The sequence below is a fragment of the Tachyglossus aculeatus genome, chromosome 3 (genome assembly GCF_015852505.1).
Source record: "Tachyglossus aculeatus isolate mTacAcu1 chromosome 3, mTacAcu1.pri, whole genome shotgun sequence".
Taxonomy (NCBI): Eukaryota; Metazoa; Chordata; class Mammalia; order Monotremata; family Tachyglossidae; genus Tachyglossus; species Tachyglossus aculeatus.
This window is the reverse complement of record NC_052068.1, coordinates 76,914,507-76,938,957: the sequence shown is the minus strand read 5'-3', so window position 1 is coordinate 76,938,957 and position 24,451 is coordinate 76,914,507. Positions and strand designations below refer to the sequence as shown.

At 43.2% G+C, this 24,451-nt stretch overlaps 1 protein-coding gene across 1 annotated transcript in view; it reads right to left on the bottom strand.

Annotated features, from left to right (window-relative positions):
• GOLPH3 (golgi phosphoprotein 3) overlaps nucleotides 1-23,125 on the bottom strand; it is a 57,121-nt gene extending 33,996 nt beyond the window's left edge. Inside the window, exon 1 of the mRNA XM_038743501.1 lies at nucleotides 22,663-23,125. Within this exon, the coding sequence (XP_038599429.1) occupies nucleotides 22,663-22,959 (297 nt within the window). The 5' untranslated portion in view covers nucleotides 22,960-23,125. The remainder of the gene's footprint in view (nucleotides 1-22,662) is intronic.
• Nucleotides 23,126-24,451: the final 1,326 nt, after the last annotated feature.

The following is a 24,451-nucleotide window of genomic DNA, read 5'->3' as shown; positions in this document are numbered from 1 at the left end:
TCCATTTCATGAAAATCCCTAGGGAAAATGGGTGGTACTTGTGCCAGCTCTGGAACTGCAGCTTCTGGATACAATTCAGAGTTGACATCGCCAAGGATTGAAGTCCTGTGGCATTTCTGGTACTCCCCACAATACTCTTGCCTAACAGAGGCAAAAAGCTGTGTTGATAGACTCCCAAAAGTAAAAACAAAGAAAGCTACGTCAAGTTTTAAAGCACGGGTAATACTAATGTAACATATTTGTCAAGCACTTAGTATCTGCCAAGTACTGTGCATCTTTGCCCAGGTTGAATTGCCAAATTTATCAACGTCTGGGAAACTTGTTGAAGGTTTCTGATGTCTGTGCTGGAAGAATCACTTCATTTATGAGTAATTCAGATTAATTCCAATAGCCAAAACAGAAAGGGCCAAGCCAAATTTCAAATGATTTTTTTTTCCTGGGGAGGAGTGGGTGGAATTGTAAGGAAATTCACCTCTGTAATGACTCTAAGAGCAGTCGTTAGCCACCTGTCTTTTGCAAGCCCAACTGCCCAGCCCTAGAGCCTTTCACCCAACCTTTTGTCTCAAAGCATGGATAAACAACATCTCCAAGAACAGTGGCCATGGAGGATATGGCAATAAAAAATAAATAAAAATAGGTAAATTCCATGTTGCTCTTCAGAAGAATTATTTGAATAAAACTATTTCAGTCAGGATTTTTCCTGTCATTCTAAGAATTTTTCATCCCTGCTATACAAATGCTCATTTTGTTTCCATTCCGGAAAACTTATGCAACAATATCCTGAAGTCCTAGATGAAAAGAACATTTTACATCTTAATTTCCTTCCTCTTATTTATCTTTCCCAATCCTATCCTTAAAAAGCCAACAATACTATGGGATTTGAATGTGTTTTCAATCAGATGAAACTCCTTTCAGTTTAAATTACTTTGCATGTTAGGTTACTTACTTTCAACAACCATGTCTTATTGTCTCATCTCTCCTATTTAAATTCCATGCTATACCTAGTTTTAAAAACCTTCAAATGATGCCACATAAATTATATTATTTTTCAAAAAGTTTGGTTTTTCAATTCTCTGTGTTGCTAAGTTTTTCCCCCTAACAATCAATGAATGAACTGTTTCATAAAAACTAAGTTGATTATCCAAACTGGGACCAAGATCTCTTCAGACAACTGAACAAGATCACATCTATCTCCTGGTATCATTTGACCAATTTGGGTATATTTACTCTATGAGCTAATTTCACCTCAGAAAACTCTAAGGTTTGAATAGAAGACTTTCAGAGAAACTACTTAGGTTGGAGGAATGAAATACACAAAATGATATCATTTGACCAATTTGGGTCTATGTACTATATAAGCTAATTTCACCTCAGAAAACTCTGTGGTTTGAATAGAAGACTTTCAGAGAAATCAACTAGACTGGAGCAACAAAAACACAGAAAAATGGCTGGTCACTTTTTTTTTTATTTACTGTGTTATGTGACTCAGTAAAGTTCACTTGGTAAGATACAAAAGAACCTACTAGATAAATGCTTCTTTACTGCCTTTCCTCGACAGACATCAAATTACGAATTTAGGATGATGAACTTACATCCCCCAAAAATAGGACTGGATGAATCGTACCTAAGAATCCCTGTAGGCCCAAAGGAGGTTGGACTAATTCAATCCATCAATGGTATTCATTGAGCCCTTACTGTGTGCAGAGCACTGTTCTAAGCACTTGGGAGAGTACAATACAATAGAGTTGTTAGACAATCACCATCCACAAAAAGTTTACATCTAGTGAGAAGCTCAAAATCACGTGGACCTAGATAACCTCTTGAGGCCTCTTCCATTATGATGCTATATACTTTTGTTTTCCAACATAAATTTGGATTTAGTGAATTTCCATAAAATGCATACCCCAATTGATACCTGACACATCCACCCTCTGCTTTTCCCTTCAGGGTGCTTTTTCATATACTTATTTTCTTATTTTGACAAATTTTTCTATCTTAAGTCTATGGCACCCCTTTGCTTGTTGGAGACTTGTTATATGGATTTTCTGGAGGGATGGGACAGGCAGGCAACCTGAACATAATGATAAATCAACATGTCATTTCACAGTTTTAAAAATCCAGGCTGAGGGCCACAATCAGTAAAAACTTATATGAAAAACCAGTGTATTCTACAAACTCATCCATACGATTCTATCCCATACAAATTTAACAGTTTCAAGTCTCTTTGATTTCTAAAACTATTCTATGAATCAATACTCAGATTTATTTTTCAGATTTATTTATTTTGAGAGTCCTTGCCACTATCTCACGCATCTTAGTCAATAATAATTCCCGAACTTCATCTTAGTCTGGAGAAAGAGATAGTAGAGAAAGGTGGCAATCATTTTCTTAAAATTTCCCATGGCTTGGAGGAACTAAATGTAGTGGCAGCCAACACCTTAGTTAGGGGCAGGGGCCAATGGTTATGTACCAGTTAAAATAAACTCATTTACCCAAAGAAAAGGCAGTTTAGGAAGTTCTGAAGAGGGGTAGTAGCTATGTAGAAAAAATGTCATGTCCATTCTATGAACTCTCCAGATAACAATAAACTTTACCTAATCCTGCTTTTGACATGTCTGAATTGAGTTTGGAGAAACCACTACAACTAGAGGGGGTTAAGGAATTTGAAATAACATGACCAGGCTTTGAAGAGAGAGAAGCCAACCAAATATATAAGACGGCTGAGAGCCACAGAGCTAAATAAATCCTTTAACCAGAATGGTAAGCGGTGGAGGTAGGCAAAAGAAAACCAGGGCACAGGCTGGAGCTGGGATCCACACCCCTGCCTGCCCTGGGCCCATGGGGACAGGGATACTGTCCCCTCCGCCATGGCCCACAGGGCTTTAGCAGCAGCACGCTGAACCCACTCCTGAGGCGGCAAAAAAATAATAAAGCATACGTTTCTCTCCCTTTTCATGGCAAGCCTCCCAGCAAGTGTGGCTCAGAAGCAGCAGCTTGGCTATCCCCGATTTAAAAATCTAAGCCAGGAAGAGGCCCACCGATCTCCATCTGCCCACTACCAGGTATACACAGCCATTGTCAGTTTGAAGGAGTCATTCCAGAACCATGTGCCGCGTACCTCAGATGCCCCATTTCTTTGCCCACGCCGGGAGCCAGGGCATAATCAGATGCCTAGGAGAGTGGCACGATCTCTCCAGAGCTGGACCTGTGGGGCCACAGTCCAGTCTTGTAAGTGCAGCAGTAGCTGTACCATATCTTATGGTTCATCCTGGGAGGCCAGCACACTCCATAACCAATTCCTTTCTCATCACTGCAGCACGGTATGAGAGCCATTTTTTTGGAAATGCAGGAATAAGTGTGCACGCACACACATACAAACAAAAGCCTAGTAATTTCCTGAAAAGAACTATTTGGGGGCCATAAAGTACTTCGGGTATCGCTATTTGCCATTACTGATTTAGATCATCATCATCAATCGTATTTATTGAGCGCTTACTGTGTGCAGAGCACTGCACTAAGCGCTTGGGAAGTACAAGTTGGCAACATATAGAGACGGTCCCTACCCAACAGTGGGCTCACAGTCTAAAAGGGGGAGACAGAGAACAAAACCAAACATACTAACAAAATAAAATAAATAGAATAGATATGTACAAGTAAAATAAATAAATACATAAATAGGTGAATTTAGATGAAATTAGATGAAATTAGATGATTTAGATGAAATTAGAACTCTCCTAGGCCTTGAATGATAGACAGTGGATATTTTGTTGCCACTTTTATTGCTTAGACCTGTTCCCCCAAGTTGTCTAATACTCTTCCATCTGCAAAAGAGCTACAGAAAGTATGATAATACTTTCCATGTTATGATGGATGCCATTTTTTAAGTGAATAAGGAAACTCCAAAGAATGGAGTTTGACAGCACCTTTACACAGGGAAAAAATAGTACCTTGATCTAATCCAACTTTATAAAGCTAATTGTAAACAGTGTATGTCAGGACTCTGATATTCAGCTTACAACACCAATACATTAACATATATTTTTAATTAATAAAGCTTGAGAAAATGCAACTCATGGATCAGTCCCACCCAGTGCTCACTTGGTGAGTCCAGAGTTTTTAACTATAAAAGGTCCCTAATAATGCTTTCTTAACCAGGACAAACTTGAACAATGAATATCACTACAAATGCATTATAATGATTAAACTAAAATCTACATGCCAAATAATTAGTCCTATCATACTATTCAAATTTAAGCGTGGAAATAAAAAAATGACAACTGCTATTATGGTACTGGGGCAGCTTACTCACAGATGAGTTTTTTAAAGTAATTCAACAAACTTTGAGTACAGAGTTGTAGGGTACAATTTGTAGTTTCCTTACATAATGTCCTTAAGCTTCATTAGAGTCAGATCCTATCCCAGTAACACCACCATGTGCAACTAGGAAACTACTGAGATAACCTATCAAACATAAATCTTTGGTGTTTTGCTTGTAAGCTCCCTGTGGGCAGCAAATGTGTCTGTTATATTGTACTCTCCCAAGGCGCTCAGTATAATGCTCTGCAAACTGTAAGCGCTCAAATACGATTGATTTAACACTCTTATTAGTAATGATAATAATAAGTAAACACTTACTGTACACCAATCACTACTGAGTGTTGAGAAGATGCAAGATAATAGTAATAACATAAGATAATGAATCTCTATAAAGTGCGCCCAAAAAGTGCTCAATCAATACAATTGATTAAATAATAATAATATAAAATGTGGTTTAAGTTAAATGCTTACTCTGTGCCAAGCACTGTGGCAGATAAAAGATCAACAGCTCCCATAATACGGAGCTCAAAGTCTCAGCACGGCCTAGTACAAAGAGCATGGGCCTGAGCGTCAACACCTAGGCTCTAGTCTCAGCTCTGCCACTTGTCTGCTGTGTGACCTTGGGCAAGTCACTTAACTTCTCTATGCCTCAGTTTTCTCATCTGTAAAATGGGGAGTAAACCCTACTCCCTTTATTTAGACTGTGAGTTCCATGTGGGACGAGGATAGTGTACAACCTGAATATCTTGCACCGACCCTGGTGCTTAGTACAGTGCTTGGCACTTAGTAAGCACTTAAAGTACCATTATCATTATTATTAAGTAGGATGGAGAACAGGGAGAAAATAAAAAATGAACAATTCTTAACATTTCTTCAGAGTAGTTGGGGATTCTTCTCCACTTAAAACATTAAATCCATGTTTTATACACTTAATTTACATTCCTTTAGTTGTCTGAAGGATAAAACATCAAAAAGAATATTTCTATCATAATTAGGTACAATTAAAAACAGACCTAAAAATAGCTTATTATAAAACTCGATTTAACATTAAAGTTAGCCACAATCAGTGAGGCATGCCTCTCAAACTTTGATCAAGACCTTCCAGAGAGCACTCAAAATCACCTCCACCGACAGAGAAAACAAAATGGGTAGAATTTCCACACCTTTGAATAGAGTGAATAGCTAACAAAGGAAAAGCAAAGATTAGACAAGAGGTCCTGGTAGTAATGTCAATATGGTGATGATATGCAGGTAAGGGGACTCTGAATTCAGTGAAAGAGGTTAACAAAATGACAGTGGCAAAAGGAGTGAGGAGTAAGAGGGGAGAAGAGGGCACGACAGCTACCTCCGCTGGTAAAGATAATGTGGAAAAAGATTCAAAGACTGTATTAGAGAGAGACTGTTGCCATCATCACAAATTGTTCTGTGCTCTAAGAGCTTTTAATGTTCTTTCCTGTTCACCTGATGGCTATTGAAATGTGTATTTACTATCTAAAATGTGTGTCAATATTTGGCCTTTCAAATTGCCATTTGCAAACTGTCAAGTATAAAAACCAAGTTAAGCCTGCCATTTTTTTTTAAGGATTCTGCTTTGTTGCTTTAGCCTGAGAACTCTATTGTTGTTGCAAATTAAAACAAAATCAACCACTTCAAAAATAGAGGGGTTACTTTGAATTAGAGGTAATAGCTGAGATGTGTCACCAACAGATTTTGTCCAATGCTATGAAGTGGTTTCAGACACTTATGTGAAGACAATTTATTTATTTTGACCACTCAAGTTGTAAATATTTTTATGCTGTCTCCTATTAAAGTATAAACTCCTTCTGGGGGGAACACACATTTTAATGGTATACGTTAAATGCTTTCTATGTGTCAGGCACTGTACTAAGCACTGAGGTAGATACAAGATCAATCAATCAATTGTATTTATTGAGCTCTTACTGTGTGCAGAGCACTGTACTAGTTGGCAACATATAGAGACGGTCCCTACCCAACAGTGGGCTCACAGTCTGGAAGGGGGAGACAGAGAACAAAACAAAACATATTAACAAAATAAAATAATTGGACACAGTCCCTGTCCCCTTAGGGCTCACAGTCTTAATCCCCATTTTACAGATATCTGAAGCACAGAGAACTTAAGTGATTTGCCCAAGGTCACACAGCAGACAAGTGACAGAGCTAGGATTAGAACCCAGGTCCTCGTTGATTCCCAGACCCATGCTCTTTCCCCTAGGCAAAGCAACTTCTTCCTTATTCTATACTTTCTAAGTGCTTAGTTGAGCAAACACTCAACGTTAAAATTAAACAATGCAAGACTGTGAACTCATTGTGGTCAGGGAATATGTCTGTTTCTCGTTGCCGACTTGTACTCACCCAAGCACTTAATAAAGTGCTTTGCACACAGTAAGCACTCAATAAATACGACTGAATGAATGAGTTTTATCTGTTTTAATGCATTCAGTTGCTAAGTTTGAAAATGTTTGTCAATCAATAGTATTTACTGAGTGCCTCCTGACTGCAGAGTACTCTATTAGGCACTTGGGAGAGTATAACAGAAGGGAACACAATCCCTGCCCATCTGAAAGGAGAGATAGACAAAATAATTTAGAAATAGGAGGAGCAAGTACTCAGATAGTATCGTATATAGAATGATACATATGAAGAGAAACGGCATAACCCAGAGGATAGAGCACGGGCCTGGGAATCATAAGGAGCTGGACTTTAATTCCAGCTCTGCTACTTGCCTGCTGTGTGACTTTGGACAAGTCACTTCACTTCTCAGTTTCCTCATCTTTAAAATGGGGGATTGAGATTGTGAGCCCCATGGCGGGCAGGGACTGTGTCCAACCTAATTATCTTGTATCTATCCCAGGGCTCTTCCTAACGTGTTGGCAGAAGGGTTTTCTCCTCCATAAAAAAAAAAATAGTATTTATTGAACATTATACAAATCATTTGGGAGAATTAGTAGATATGGTCCCCTGCCCTCAAGGGGCTCATGTTCTAGCAGGACACTAGAAAAATGCGGAAATAGTTCAGAGGGAAGAAGAAAGAGAAAAAGGGAATAAGCAGTTGAGAAAGTGATTAAGTATTGGGGATTGTGTTTCAAGGCAAATCTTCAGGGGACCTCTACGGACACGCCTCTATTCAGACAAGCTAAAATGAAATTAAACACCAAAAACTGTGTGCCAATCTCATCACCCTCAAAAGCATCAGTCAACAGCATGTACTGAGCATTCTACTAAACACTAGGGAGGGTTCAACAGACTTAGTTGGCACAATCCCTGCTCTCAAGAAAGTTACAACCTAATGGGCCGTGGCCTAGGGAAAGGAACGTGGACCTGCAAACCAGAGGGCCTGGGTTCTAATACCAGCTCCACCACTTGTCTGCTGTGTGACCTTTGGCAAATCACAATTTCTTTGTATCGCAGTTTCCTCAGCAGTAAAACGGGGGTTCAATCCTACTCCCATCTACTTAGACTGTGAGCCCGGCACTGTGTTCAACCTGTAGTACATAATCATGAACACCTTTCTCTCTGACTCCATCTCTAAACTACAGTTTCCTGATTTGTCACCACTAACTCTCCTCTTGCAATCTGCTCTCTCTATTCCCCAGGACCTCTACTCTTTCAATCCTTTTAACACACTGCCTTACTTTCTTTGGCACACTGGGTCCATCTATTTCATTCCCTCCTTCCCAATATTCTCGACTCCCTAGCTCTCTCGACCTCCATTGGATTTAGTCCTTCAACCCCTAATCAATCATACTTATTCAATATATCATATTTATTGAGTGCTTACTGTGTACAGAGAACTATACTAAGTACTTGGGAGAGTACAAAACAAGAGCAGGTAGACATGTTCCCTGTACAAAATGAGTAGTTAAGATGTGACTGGGTAAGTACTTGGAATAACTTGGTATTGAGTGGTTATTGTGTGCAGGACACTGTACTAAGCACTTGGGAGAGTGCAACGCAACAGTCAGTAGACATGTTCCCTGTCGACAGTTAACTTCCTCACTTACTACTCCTTCTTCTGTTTGAAGAACTCAGAGCTCTTCACAGAAATCTAAACCTTCCATGGAATGTATATGTGGTTGTACAGATTTACTACTCTATTTATTTTACTTGCACATATCTACTATTCTATTTATTTTGTTAATGATGTGCATCTAGCTTGATTTTTATTTATTCTGACGATCTGGCACCTGCCCACATGTTTTGTTTTGTCTGTCTCCCCCTTCTAGACTGTGAGCCCGTTGTTGGGTACGGACCGTCTCTATATGTTGCCAACCTGTACTTCCCAAGCGCTTAGTACAGTGCTCTGCACACAGTAAGCGCTCAATAAATATGACAATGAATGAATGAACTAATTTTCTAATTTATTCTATAACTGCCCAGATAAAACTGCAAAGATACTGCCCTTCCCTCACCAATGCCCTGGCCAACAGCCCCTACCACCTGTTTCAGGCCTCCTGTTGCCTCCTTGCTGTCCCACTTCCTTCTTCCTCTAGTCCCCATTCCACTGAAAAGTTTCAGTCCATCAACCACAATTCCCCTTTTGCTCCTTTCCTCATCTTAATGTAATTTTCCACCAACTACGCCTTTTCCTCCTTACCTGCAGCCTCAAAATACATCTCCTCCAGAGTTGTCTGGTTCAATAGTGGGGCTGGGAAAAATGAGGAAAGAACTTTCCAAAAAAGAAACAAAACCAGGCACAGTGCTCCTCTTTGTCAGGCAGTGCAGCCTCTCCCAGGGCCGTGTTATTGACTCCACTTCTGACCAACTCATCTGCCACACTGACATCATCTTGTCTGGGCAACGACTTGTTCTCAACATCACTCAACACCCCAGTCACAAGGAGTACATTTTACCGCCTGTCGATAGCAAAGTGGGACCCTGTATTTTCGCTTTACAATTCACCTAAGACAGTGCTCCCCATCAAGCAAGACCTCAATAAGAACTGCTGATACCTGACATCAAATATCAAAGCAGGATCACAATCAATTAAGCGCTGACAGTTACAAGGATAAAAAGAAAACTAAGACTTAAAAATTCATCTCTAGCTAGGTTGATACCTACTAATCAAAAATTCACTTTTTGATACATTTCAGATGTACACTTATAGTATTGCGTCCTTTGTTGTTCTTTGTACATATGCAGAAAATGAGGACAATACACTTTATCAAACCCTGTACATATATTACTCACTCAGCACATCTCTAGGGTTAATGCTGGTATTCTATTATTTATATGGATAGACAAAAGCAGGCTTTAAAATGCCTTCCTGAGGCTAATGACAAATTCAGCCGCTGAATCAAGATTTGAAGTTATACAGTCCATAATTCTTGGGCTTGTGGCTAGTTTATTAAGCCAAACTGATCAGCGTAAAGGGCCTGCCTTCAGGTTTATTTATTTGGACTTAAACTTGACTCTAAGTGTCTAGTAAATTTAAACTTAGAAACTTAAAGAAAAAACACTATAGTCCACTGATTTCTAAGGATTATGCTCTAAAGCCCATTTTCAGACTGTTGTAATGGCTTTTTACAAGGAAGTATCAAACAACTTCTCGAAAGCTTAACCTGTCACTTGCCGTAAAAAAAGAACCTATGAAATCTTTATCCTGTTACACTAAGCTAAAAAGGAAACTAGAATTTGCAACTTGGGATAAACCTATGATGCACATGTTACTTGGCCACGCTATTTATCTCCATGAGAGATCTAGGCTGCATAGAGTTACTGTCAATTTGATTTCCTAATAATAATAACAATAGTGCTATTTGTTAAATGCTTACTATGTGCCAGGTACTTACTAAGAGATGGGGTGGATACCAGCAAATCAGGTTGGACATAGTCCCTGTCTCATGTGGGGCTCACAGTCTCAATCGCCAATTTACAGATGAGGTAAGTGAGGCACAGAGAAACAAAGTGACTTGGCCAAGGTCACCCAGCAGAGAAGCAGCGTGGCTCAGTGGAAAGAGCCCGGGCTTTGGAGTCAGAGGTTATGGGTTCAAATCCTGGCTCCGCCAACTGTCAGCTGTGTGACTTTGGGCAAGTCACTTCACTTCTCTGTGCCTCAGTTACCTCATCTGTAAAATGGGGATTAAAACTGTGAGCCCCTCCGTGGGACAACCTGATCACCTTGTAAGCTCCCCAGCGCTTAGAACAGTGCTTTGCACATAGTAAGCACTTAACAAATACCATTATTATTATTATTATTATTATTACTACAAGTGGTGGAGGCAGGATTACAACCCATGATCTTCTGACTCCCAAGCCTGTGCTCTAACCACTACTCCATCCGTGCTGCTTCTCTGAAAGTCTTCTCAACTAGCCACTGCATTTGAGTTGATTTTTTTTTAGATGGTGGTATGTAACAACACTGATACTCATATAAAAACAACTGAAATTTTTAACATCTGTTCTGACAAGCAGTCCTGCCTGCATGGCAAAAAAAAAAAAAAGCCGCACAGTGCTGCAAATGAACACTAAATTGCAAAGATGAATGGTCAGTTTAAAACCTATACAGAACACTTAAATTTCTATGTTTTAGTTTTAATAAATCAATACTTCACTTTGGATTTCATTACAAATTAAGGAGCATATCTGCTTGGAGCCACAGGTGAGACCACCTACTAAAACAAGCTCCTTTGTTTTTTTTTGGCTTCCTGAAACAGAGGATGGAGATGACGGGGAGACCAGGGCTGAGGCAGATCACATTTTGATAAGCTATCTTTCAGACTGACCATGACTCCCGAATGGAGGATCTCTCCATGTAAAGACACTCAAATTTGTAACACTAGCAATCCCAAATATACTGTAAAGATTAAAAAAAAAAATCACTAAAATGCTATTCACCTAGGAATGTATTAGATACACAACTATTCTTAGATGGAATTTTTCTCTTAGATTAGTACTAATTTCCACAAAGGTAAATTCTAATTTCTACAGCTTTGTGAATAAAAGACAAGAACTACAATAAAACTAAGGACCTCTCAAATAAGCATATTCTATTGGAGCCACCAAAAAAATGGGCTGTAACAGTACAATACTTTTCTGTTGTTCCCATAACAATCGGAGCTTGTTAACATAACAAAAGTCAGTATACAAGTGTGTTAAATGTCATTTTTTTAAGTACTTGGCAAGCCTTTAGTTTCGTCAAACTGAAAGAGTTATACTGTGTTTCCTACAATGCACTGTATACCTCTACCCATGATTCTCCCTCTGACAGGCAGGAGTATATTGTTATATAACTGAGTACAACTTAAAGCTCTCAATACCAATTTCTATTTGGAGACCTTCCCAACTTTCCACCTCATCAAATGACAGAAAAATGTCTCCAGTAAGACTCAGCCCATGGGCCTGTATATACATAAAGAGTTGCCGTTTCTCCTAGATGCTCCGGATGGTCAAATTCACTTATGGGTTGTGTGTCTTTCAGACTGTGAGCCCACTGCTGGGTAGGGACTGTCTCTATATATTGCCAACTTGTACTTCTCAAGCGCTTAGTACAGTGCTCTGCACACAGTAAGCACTCAATAAATACGACTGATTTCACAGTGACCCCATCGCACTGTGCACACAAAAAGACATTGCACTGTCGTGTTCATTGTCTGCAGCACCTGGTTCTTTTCCCTTTTTCATCCTCACCTCATAATCTTTTACAAAGTTTCTTCTGGATAAGAGGGGCAACTTTCTTGATTACAGTGCCTCGTGCTGGTCTATCTGCAGTTAACTGGATTCCGGTGTTCAGCTAGGGTACAACAGAGTCTGAGGTTTACTTGGTTTACCGTATGCTTTAAATATTTCCCACTGTCCTCTTTGCAAGTCTCAAAGCACACGAGCAACTGCACTGCAAGTTTTGTAAACGTTATGGAATGTGGTGAGAATGCCCATGGACTCAAAATCTAGAAGGATACTAAGTCCTTAGGCATGCGCAAAACACCTCATGACAATCGTAAAACTTCCACTGGTCATAAGGAAAATATTGGGGAAAAAAGAGAACTGTTCACCCAGAGGAGAAAAAAACCCTTGTGAAAACACTGCATCATTTGAAGCAACATTAACAGCAGCAATGTTAACTGAAACCTCAATAGAAAAAGGTGGCTCTGAAAGATAAGAGTAACGTGACTACCCATAGTCATCACAGAAGTATACAGCCTGATTCCACTATATCCCATAGCAATGAAGTGATGAGGTAAGTCTTTAAAAAAATTAACATATGTGTACACTGCCCTGGTGGCTCAATCTTCTTCCTACTAGAAGGGCTTCTTCATCATCATCAGATTTTCAAAGTTTAAATCTTAAACGGTGGCTCAGCTGACAAGCCACTTTTTGACGCAATTATCTGAATTACATCCATCGTGGTTGACTCGTCTTAGGTTATTGCTTTAATTTAAACAGGTTTTGGGCTTTCAACGTTTCTCCCGGATGCTACAGATGGATGTCAAGAAAGTCTTTAAAACAGAGTCAATTCTACAATACGAGATTACGTTTTTGAAGAAACTTACAGTAAGGAAAACTCACCTAGACCAATTCTGCCTGCGTGTGCATGAACATTTCTATTGGAAGAATGTTCCCTTAATTCACCCCCAAGTCTTCTTTCCAAAATGCAAAATGAAAACACTAGTGATAGAACTAACTATACTATATACTAAAATCTAAAGATCTATCAAGCAAACACGTAATGCAGCTTTAATTAACCTAAGGGCACTTTTGCACCACTTGCAGGATATTAAACTTTCTGCATGGCAAAATCACCTGGTCGAAACGAGTAGGATGAAAGCTGGACCCTAGAGGAGAAAACTATGCATCTGCAAAGACTCCAGGCTAATATTGTGTTTGTGTCTATTTAAAACGATTTGTCCACACTCAACTTAAAAATAGCTAAGACATTTTCTTAACTACTGCCTATTTAGTTCACCTGCCCTCGTCTCAGAACTCTAACAGGTGCATTCTTGAAATCTACTTTTTTTTTTTCAGATAATTTAATTTTAAAACTAGAAAGGATAATTTGAAAAATTGATAAACCGCTTTGCAGATTTTTATAATCTTTTTAAATAAATTTCATACCCTGTTGAAAGTATCCGAAAATCTCTTAAGTAGAGAACAGCTCTCCCCATTTACAGACGGGGAAACGGCAACCCAAAAGTTTAATAACTTGTCCAACAACACTCAGTGGTGGACTAAGTTAAATCTCCGGAATTGCCAGAGTTATGTTCTACAGTGTTAGGATGTTGTATTTCTTCTTAAGTTCACAAATTCCAAAACGGTGCATAAAGATCAGTTGGCAAAGACCAGAGTTCACCAACATATCACACAGCATGGCATGCAGCAATCCTGACAAGGAGAGGTTTGAAAAATGGGGACGTAAGTCTAATTTCTCAAATTCCCTTATTTCTGACCATATTTTACATTTATCAACGAAAAATAAAATCTACTTATTGCTCCTTCCAAGTTCACCTCGGGCCTCAAAAGTCGAATTAAAACAACTCTTTCCGCCAGACTTAATGCCACCTCAAAATATACAGTAAGTCCTATGTATTTCCCCCTCTTCCTAGCAGAAAGCAGTTAAACAACATGACCTCTGTTCTTTACAAAGCGTACATTAAGGATATTTTTAAAATTTCCAAGTACAAGAAAAAATATTAGTGAGGGTTTCATGATTCCGGTCGATTTCGGCCTCCGAGGTGTTTTTAATCAAAATCTAACTACCCTGGCCTACAGACTTTGAGAAAAAGTAATCTTTTCCTAATAAGCTCCTTGTGGGCAGGGAATGTATCTACCAACTTTGTTATATTGCACTCTTCCAAGCACTTAGTACAGCGCTCTGCCCAAAAGAAGTGCTAATAAAACCCACTGATAAATGAATATGACAGATGGTTGAAAATGAAAGCTGTACTAAATGCCTTAGGGAAAGAGATGACATTTCCAAAACAAGCTGCCAAGAGGACTGGAGAAGCAGCATGGCCCAGTGGAGAGAGCACGGGCCTGGGTTCTAATCCCGGCTCTGCCAAATGATTGCTTTATGACCCTAGGCAAGTCACTTCACTTCCTCAGTGCCTCAGTTCCCTCATCGGTAAAATGGGGATTAAGACTGGAAAGCCCATGTGTGTCCAACCTGATTAGAATGTATTCAGCCCAACACTTAGGGCTTAACAAATACCATTTTTTAAAAAAGAATTGGATCTGACCCTTTAGTTACTGTCCAGCTCCTTAAGATAACTCTATCAGACACTTGCTGAGCCTTTCTAGAGAGGAGTATAACGTAAAATGAGATTCTTCCCCCAAGTATCACAGAAAACTGTCTGGAGACAAGAATTTGGGGGTAGGGAGGTGGAGGTTAGTACAGTGCTCGCCACACAGTAAGCGCTCAAAATGTGAGCTCATCCTCTAGCCTGGGAGCTCGTTGTGGGCAGGAATGTGTCTGTTTGTTGTTATACTGTACTATCCCAAGTACTCAGTACAGTGCTTTGCACACAGTAAGCGCTCAATAAATACGACTGATTGATTGACGGTTCACGTTGCCTTTGCAATTTACAGGGCTGCCCTAAATGTAAACTACGAGGAAAAAGATGGAGAAAAGCGGGTTTACGAAAGAGGAAAGGGGCACTGGAAATGCCCTGGAAAACGGAAAGAAGCTGCAACGATTTACAAGGTCGCTGAGGAGGGAGGAAAATCCCCGTGTCACATGAACTGGGGTCACGGGTGGCCAGAGCCCGGGTCAAAGGTAGTGGACTCTCCCAAGCGCTTAGTATCCATTCATTCAATTGTATCTACTGAGCGCTTACTGGGTGCATGAGAGCTTGGAAAGTACAACTGAGCAATAGAGACAATCCCTGCCCACAAGGGGCTTACAGCGGACACCTAGTAGAGTGCTCTGCTTACAGTAAGCGCTCAATAAGAAGAAGAGAAGCAGCGTGGGTCAGTGGTAAGAGCCCGGGCTTTGGAGTCGGAGGTCAGGGGTTCAAATCCCGGCTCCACCACTTGTCAGCTGTGTGACTTTGGGCAAGTCACTTCACTTCTCTGGGCCTCAGTTCCCTCATCTGTAAAATGGGGATTAAGACTGTGAGCCCCACGTGGGACAACCTGATCACCTTGTGAACTCCTCAGCGCTTAGAACAGTGCTTTGCACATAATAAGCGCTTAATAAATGCCATCATTATTATTATTTATTATTAATAAATACAATTGAATGCTTGATTCATTGGCTGGGTGGGGGGGAATGAAGCAACGGGGAGGATCTGTAAGATGGGTGGGGTTTCTTTTTTTGCGGGGGGAGCACCGAGGGGGCGGTGAACATGGACAATGGAGAAAGGTTTAGGAAGGGAGAGGGTGGCCTTCGTGTCTTCCCCACACACACACACACACACACACAAAAAAAAAAAACCCCACTACACTAATAATAATAATGATGGTATTTGCTAAGTGCTTACTTTCTGCAAAGCACTGTTCTAATCGCTAGACTATGCTAGACTGTGAGCCCGCTGTTGGGCGGAGACCGTCTCTATAAGTTGCCGATTTGTACTTCCCAAGCGCTTAGTCCAGTGCTCTGCACACAGTATGTGCTCAATCAGTACGACCGAATGGTCTCCGTTGCTGAATTGTACTTTCCAAGCGCTTAGTCCAGTGCGCTGCAGGCACTCAATCAATACGACCGAAGGACTAATAATAATAATGGCATTTGTTAAGCACTTACTATGTGCGAAGCACTATTCTAAGTGCTGGGGGTGGGGGGGATATAAGGTGATCGGGTTGTCCCAGGTGGGGCTCACAGTCTTAATCCCCATTTTACAGATGAGGTAACTGAGGCACAGAGAAGTGACTTACCCAAGGTCACACAGCAGGCATGTGGCGGGGCCAGGATTAGAACCCATGACCTCTGACTCCCAAGCGCGGGCTCTTTCCACTGAGCCACGCTGCTTCTCTATGGTCCCTTGCTGAATGGTGTTTTCCAAGCCCTCAGTCCAGAGCTTTGCACACAGTAAGCGCTCAATCAGTGCGACCTAATGAGTGAATGGTCTCTGTTGCTGAATGGTAATTTCCAAGCGCTCAGTCCAGTGCTCTGCACAAAGTAAGCGCTCAATGAATACGACTGAAGGACTGAATGGTCTCCGTCGCGGAATGGTACTTTCCAAGCGCTCAGTCCAGTGCTCTGCACACAGTAAGCGCTCAATCAATGCAACTGAACTTGCTGAATGGTACTTCCCAAGCGCTCAGTCCAGTGCTCTGCACACAGTAAGCGCTCAATCAGTGCGACTGAATGAATGAATGGTCTCCGTTGCTGAATCGTAGAAGCACCCAGTCCAGTGCTCTGCACGCACAGTAAGCGCTCAAACAATGCGACTGAATGAATGGTCTCTGCTGCTAACTGGTACTTTCCAAGCGCTCAGTCCAGTGCTCTGCACACAGTAAGTGCTCAATCAATGCGACTGAATGAATGAATGGTCTCTGTTGCTGAATTGTAGTTTAGAAGCACTCCGTCCAGTGCTCTGCACACACAGTAAGCGCTCAAACAATGCGACTGAATGAATGGTCTCTGCTGCTAACTGGTACTTCCCAAGCGCTCAGTCCAGTGCTCTGCACACACAATTAAGTGCTCAAACAATGCGACTGAATGATTGGTCTCTGCTGCTGATTGGTACTTTCCAAGCGCTCAGTCCAGTGCTCTGCACACGGTAAGCGCTCAATCAATACGACTGAATGGTCTCTATTGCTGAATGGTACTTTTCAAGTGCTCAGTCCAGTGCTCCGCTCACAGTAAGCGCTCAATCAATACGACTGAATGGTCTCTATTGCTTAATGATACTTTTCAAGCACTCAGTCCAGTGCTCTGCACACAGTAAGCCCTCAATCAATGCGATTGAATGGTCTCTGTTGCTGAATGGTAGCTTCCATTCATTCATTCAATCGTACTGATTGAGCGCTTACTGTGTGCAGAGCACTGTACTAAGCACTGGGGAAGTCCAAGTCAGCAACACAGAGAGACGGTCCCTATCCAACAACGGGCTCGCAGTCTAGCGCTTAGTCCAGTGCTCTGCACACACAGTAAGCGCTCAATCAATGCGACTGAATGAACGAATGGTCTCCGTTGCTGAATCGTAGTTTAGAAGCGCTCAGTCCAGTGCTCTGCACACCCAGTAAGCGCTCAAACAATGCGACTGAATGAATGGTCTCTGCTGCTAACTGGTACTTCCCAAGCGCTCAGTCCAGTGCTCTGCACACACAATTAAGTGCTCAAACAATGCGACTGAATGATTGGTCTCTGCTGCTGATTGGTACTTTCCAAGCGCTCAGTCCAGTGCTCTGCACACGGTAAGCGCTCAATCAATACGACTGAATGGTCTCTATTGCTGAATGGTACTTTTCGAGCGCTCAGTCCAGTGCTCCGCACACGGTAAGCGCTCAATCAATACGACTGAATGGTCTCTACTGCTGAATGGTACTTTTCAAGCGCTCAGTCCAGTGCTCTGCACTCGGTAAGCCCTCAATCAATGCGATTGAATGGTCTCTGTTGCTGAATGGTAGTTTCCATTCATTCATTCAATCGTACTGATTGAGCGCTTACTGTGTGCAGAGCACTGTACTAAGCACTGGGGAAGTCCAAGTCAGCAACACAGAGAGACGGTCCCTATCCAACAACGGGCTCGCAGTCTAGCGCTTAGTCCACTGCTCTGCACACACAGTAGAGTAGAGAAGCAGCGTGGCTCAGTGGAAAGAGCCCGGGCTTTGGAGCCAGAGGTCATGGGTTCAAATCCCGGCTCCGCCACATGTCTGCCGTGTGACCTTGGGCAAGTCACTTCACTTCTCTGAGCCTCAGTTCCCTCATCTGTAAAATGGGGATTAAGACTATGAGCCCCACGTGGGACACCCTGATCACCTTGTATCCCCCCCAGCGCTTAGAACAGTGCTGTGCACATAGTAAGCGCTTAACAAATGCCATTGTTTTTTTCTTTTAGACTGTGAGCCCACTGTTGGGTAGGGACTGTCTCTATATGTTGCCAATTTGTACTTCCCAAGCGCTTTGTACAGTGCTCTGCACATAGTAAGCGCTCAATAAATACGATTGATGATGACTGAATGAATGGTCTCTGTTGCTGAATCGTAGTTTAGAAGCGCTCAGTCAGTGCTCTGCACACACAGTAAGCGCTCACACAATACGACCGAATGAACGGTCTCTGTTGCTAAATCGTCGTTTCCAAGCGCTTAGTCCAGTGCTTTGCGCACACAGTAAGCGCTCAGTCAATGCGACTGAATGGTCTCTGTTGCTGAATGGTACTTCCCAAATGCTCAGTCCAGTGCTCTGCACACAGTAAGCGCTCAATCAATACGACTGAATGAATGAATGGTCTCTGTGGCGGAATTTGAAGGTCTCTGTTGCCGACTGGTACTTCCCAGGCGCTCAGTCCAGTGCTCAGCCCACGGTGAGCGCTCAGCGAATAAAGAGAAGCAGCGTGGCTCAGCGGAAACAGCCCGGGCTTTGGAGTCAGAGGTCATGGGTTCAAATCCTGGCTCCACAACCTGTCAGCTGCGTGACTCCGGGCAAGTCACTTCACTTCTCTGGGCCTCAGTGACCTCATCTGTAAAATGGGGATGAAGACTGTGAGCCCCCCTGTGGGATAACCTGATCACCTTGTATCTAGGCCAGCGCTCAGAACAGTGCTTGGCACATAGTAAGCGCTTAACAAATACCATCATTATTATGCCAGTGCTTTGAACAGTGCTTGGTACATAGTAAGCCCTTTTCAAATACCACTATTATTTATTATTTTTCACTGTCTCAGTTTTCTCAACTGTAAAATGGGGATGAAGACTGTTAGCCCCATGTGGGACAACCTGATCACCTTGTAACCACCCCGGCGCTTGGCACATAGTAAGCACTTAATAAATGCCATTATTATTATTATTATTATTCACTGTGCCTCAGTTCCCTCATCTGTAAAATGGGGATGAAGAGTGTGAACCCCCTCATGGGACAACCTGATCACCTTGTATCTAGGCCAGAGCTTAGAACAGTGCTTGGCACAAAGTAAGCGCTTAACAAATACCATCATCATTATTATTATTATTATTATTATTTACTGTGCCTCAGTTCCCTCATCTGTAAAATGGGGATGAAGAGTGTGAACCCCTCATGGGACAATCTGATCACCTTGTATCTAGGCCAGAGCTTAGAACAGTGCTTGGCACAAAGTAAGCACTTAAATACCATTATTACTATTATTATGCCAGTGCTTAGAACAGCTCCTGGCACACAGTAAGCGCTTAACAAGTACCATTATTATTATGCCAGCGCTTAGAACAGCGCTTGGCACATAGTGCTTAACAAATATCATTATTATTATGCCAGTGCTTAGAAAAGCGCTTGGCACATAGTAAGCGCTTAACAGATACTATTATTATTATTATGCCAGTGCTTGGCATACGGTAAGCGCTTAACAAATATCATTATTATTATGCCAGCACTTAGAACAGCATTTGGCACACGGCAAGCGCTTAACAAATACCATTATTATGCCAGCACTTAGAACAGCGCTCGGCACATAGTAAGCGCTTAACAAATAACATTATTATGCTAGCACTTAGAAAAGTGCTTGGCACATAGTAAGAGCTTAACAAATACCATTATTATCATTATTATTATACCAGTGCTTAGAACAGAGCTTGGCACACAGTAGGCGCTTAACCAATATCATTATTATTATGCCAGTGCTTAGAACAGTGCTTGGCACATGGTGAGTGCTTAACAAATACTATTATTATGCCAGCGCTTAGAACGACGCTTAGCACACAGTAAGTGCTTAACAAATACATTATGCCAGTGCTTAGAACAGCGCTTGGCACATGGTAAGCGCTTAACAAACACCATTATTATGCCAGCGCTTGGTACACAGTAAGCGCTTAATACGATTATTACTATTATTGTGCCAGCGCTTAGAACAGCACTTGGCACACAGTAAGCGCTTAACAAATACCATTTTTACTATTATTATGCCAGTGCTTAGCACATAGTAAGCACTTAACAAGTGCGATTATTACTATTATGCCAGCGCTTAGAATGGCGCTTGGCACACAGTAAGCGCTTAACAAATACCATTACTATGCCAATGCTTAGAACAACGCTTGGCACATATAGGTGCTTAACAAGTACCATTATCACTATTATTATGCCAGCGCTTGGCACACAGTAAGTGCTTAACAAACACCATTATTATGCCAGCGCTTAGAACAGTGCTTGGCACATAGGCACTTAACAAGTACCATTAGTACTATCATTATGCCAGCGCTTGGCACACAGTAAGTGCTTAACAAATACCATTATTATGCCAGCGCTCAGCACATAGTAAGCACTTAACAAATACGATTATCACTATTATCAAGCCAGCGCTCAGCACATAGTAAGCGCTTAACAAATACGATTATTACTATTATTACGCCAGTGCTTAGAATGGTGTTTGGCACCCAGTAAGCGCTTAAATACCACTATCATGCCAGCGCTTAGCACATAGTAAGGGCTTAACAAGTACCATTATCATTCCAGCGCTTAGCACATAGTAAGCGCTTAGCAAATACGATTATCACTATTATTATGCCAGCGCTTAGCACACAGTAAGCGCTTAACAAATACAATCATTACTATTATTATGCCAGCTCTTAGAACAGCGTTTGGCACCCAGTAAGCGCTTAACAAATACCATTATCATGCCAGCGCTTAGCACATAGTAAGCGCTTAACAAGTACCATTATCATGCCAGCACTTAGCACTTAGTAAGCGCTTAACAAATACGATTATCACTATTATGCCAGCGCTTAGCACACAGTAAGCGCTTAACAAATACGATTATTACTATTACTATGCCAGCGCTTAGAACGGCGCTTGGCACCCAGTAAGCGCTTAACAAATACCATTATCATGCCAGCGCTTAGCACATAGTAAGCGCTCAACAAATACGATCATCACTATTATTATGCCAGCGCTTAGCACATAGTAAGCGCTACGATCATCACTATTATTATGCCAGCGCTTAGCACACAGTAAGTGCTTAACAAATACGATTATTACAATTACTATGCCAGCGCTTAGCACCCAGTAAGCGCTTAACTACCATTATCATGCCAGCGCTTAGCACAAAGTAAGCGCTTAGCAAGTACCATTACCATGCCAGCGCTTAGCACATAGTAAGCGCTTAACAAGTACCATTATTACGCCAGCGCTTAGCACATAGTAAGCGCTTAGCAAGTACCATATCATGCCAGCGCTTAGCACATAGTAAGCGCTTAACAAGTACCATTATTACGCCAGCGCTTACCACATAGTAAGCGCTTAGCAAGTACCATATCATGCCAGCGCTTACCACATAGTAAGCGCTTAACAAGTACCATTATTACGCCAGCGCTTACCACATAGTAAGCGCTTAGCAAGTACCATATCATGCCAGCGCTTACCACAGAGTAAGCGCTTAACAAGTACCATTATTACGCCAGCGCTTACCACATAGTAAGCGCTTAACAAGTACCATTATTACGCCAGCGCTTACCACATAGTAAGCGCTTAGCAAGTACCATATCATGCCAGCGCTTAGCACATAGTAAGCGCTTAACAAGTACCATTATTACGCCAGCGCTTAGCACATAGTAAGCGCTTAACAAGTACCATTATTACGCCAGCGCTTACCACATAGTAAGCGCTTAACAAGTACCATTATTACGCCAGCGCTTAGCACATAGTAAGCGCTTAACAAGTACCATTATTACGCCAGCGCTTAGCACATAGTAAGCGCTTAACAAGTACCATTATTACGCCAGCGCTTAGCACATAGTAAGCGCTTAGCAAGTACCATTATTACGCCAGCGCTTAGCACATAGTAAGCGCTTAACAAGTACCATTATTACGCCAGCGCTTAGCACACAGTAAGCGCTTAACAAGTACCATTATTACGCCAGCGCTTAGCACATAGTAAGCGCTTAACAAGTACCATTATTACGCCAGCGCTTACCACATAGTAAGCGCTTAGCAAGTACCATATCATGCCAGCGCTTACCACATAGTAAGCGCTTAACAAGTACCATTATTACGCCAGCGCTTACCACATAGTAAGCGCTTAACAAGTACCATTATTACGCCAGCGCTTAGCACATAGTAAGCGCTTAACAAGTACCATTATTACGCCAGCGCTTAGCACACAGTAAGCGCTTAACAAGTACCATTATTACGCCAGCGCTTAGCACACAGTAAGCGCCTCACGAATACCACGATTACTGTTCTTCTGCACCTAGGAAGGGTTTAAGAAATGGCGGTGGCGGTTGTGGTGGTGAGGATGGAAGCCGGGCCTCCCCGGGTCCCCGCACCTCTCGGTCCTTGAGGCCCAGGAGCAGCACCTCCTCCATGAGGGTGAGGCGCGTCTCCTTGGAGTCGCCCTTGTCGTCGCCGTCGTCCTGGTCGTGGCGGCGGGTGGGCTCGTCGTCGTCCTCCCCTCCTGCTCCGCTCCCTCCTCCTCCTCCTCCTCCTCCCGCTGAGGCGGCCGTTCCTCCTCCTCCTCCTCCTGCTCCTCCGCCGGTCCCGGCCCGCTCCTTGTCGGCGGCGCTGCGGGAGGCCTCGGTGCGGCGCTGCACCAGGCCCGAGCTGCGCTGGGTCAGGGATGTCATGGCGGCCGGCCGGCCCCCGGGGGGAAGGCCCCGCAGCGCCACACGCTCAGGGAGGGCGGGCGACCGGCGGCCCCGCCGCCGGCAGCCTCAGCCCCGGGGTCGCCGTCCGGCCGCCTCAGGCATGAGGGAAGGCGGGAGGAAGGGGCAGGAAGGACGGGGCCGCCCCGGTGGAGGAGGAGAAGAAGGAGAAGGCTGAGGAGGCGGCTCCGTCTCCCCCAATATGGCGGCGCGGCCTGATGTCACCGGGAGGATGTGGCACAGGCCCGCCGGGGCGGGGACCGGAAAGAGCGGCCAGCCCTCCTCGCCCGCGGGGAGCCCGCCGTTGTTCCCGACTTGTCCTTCCCCAGCGCTTAGTACAGTGCTCTGCACACAGTAATCGCTCAATAAAGATGATTGAATGAGCCCGCTGTCGGGTAGGGGCCGTCTCTATATGTTGCCTATTTGTACTTCCCAAGCGCTTAGTACAGTGCTCTGCACACACTAATCGCTCAATAAAGATGATTGAATGAATGAATGAGCCCGCTGTCAGGTAGGGGCCGTCTCTATATATTGCTTATTTGTACTTCCCAAGCGCTTAGTACGGTGCTCTGCACACAGTGAGCGCTCAATAAAGACCATTGAATGAACGAATGAGCCCTATGTTGGATAGGGACTGTCTCTATATGTTGCCGACTTGGACTTCCCAAGCGCTTAGTACGGTGCTCTGCACACAGTGAGCGCTCAATAAAGACCATTGAATGAATGAATGAGCCCTATGTTGGATAGGGACTGTCTCTATATGTTGCTGACTTGGACTTCCCAAGCGCTTAGTACGGTGCTCTGCACACAGTGAGCGTTCAATAAAGACCATTGAATGAATGAATGAATAAGCCTTATGTTGGATAGGGACCGTCTCTATATTTTGCCTATTTGTACTTCCCAAGTGCTTAATACGGTGCTCTGCACACAGTAAGTGCTCAATAAATACGACTGAATGAATGAATGAATGAGCCCACTATTGGGAAGGGACTGTGTATGTTGGCAACTTGCACCACACACTGAGGGAGGGCGGGCGGGCGGCCAGGGGACGCCGAGGACGACGAGGGGCCCCGCCGACGCCAGCCTCAGCCCCGGGGTCACCGTTCGGCCGCCTCAGGCATGAGCGAAGGTGGGAGGAAGGGGCAGGAAGGACGGGGCCGCCCCGCAGGAGGAGGAGGAGGCCGAGGCTGAGGCTGAGGAGGCGGCTCCGTCTCCCCCAATATGGCGGCGCGGCCTGATGTCACCGGGAGGATGTGGCACAGGCCCGCCGGGGCGGGGACCGGAAAGAGCGGCCAGCCCTCCTCACCCGCGGGGAGCCCGCCGTTGTTCCCGACTTGTCCTTCCCCAGCGCTTAGTACAGTGCTCTGCACACAGTAATCGCTCAATAAAGATGATTGAATGAGCCCGCTGTCGGGTAGGGGCCGTCTCTATATGTTGCCTATGTGTACTTCCCAAGCGCTTAGTACAGTGCTCT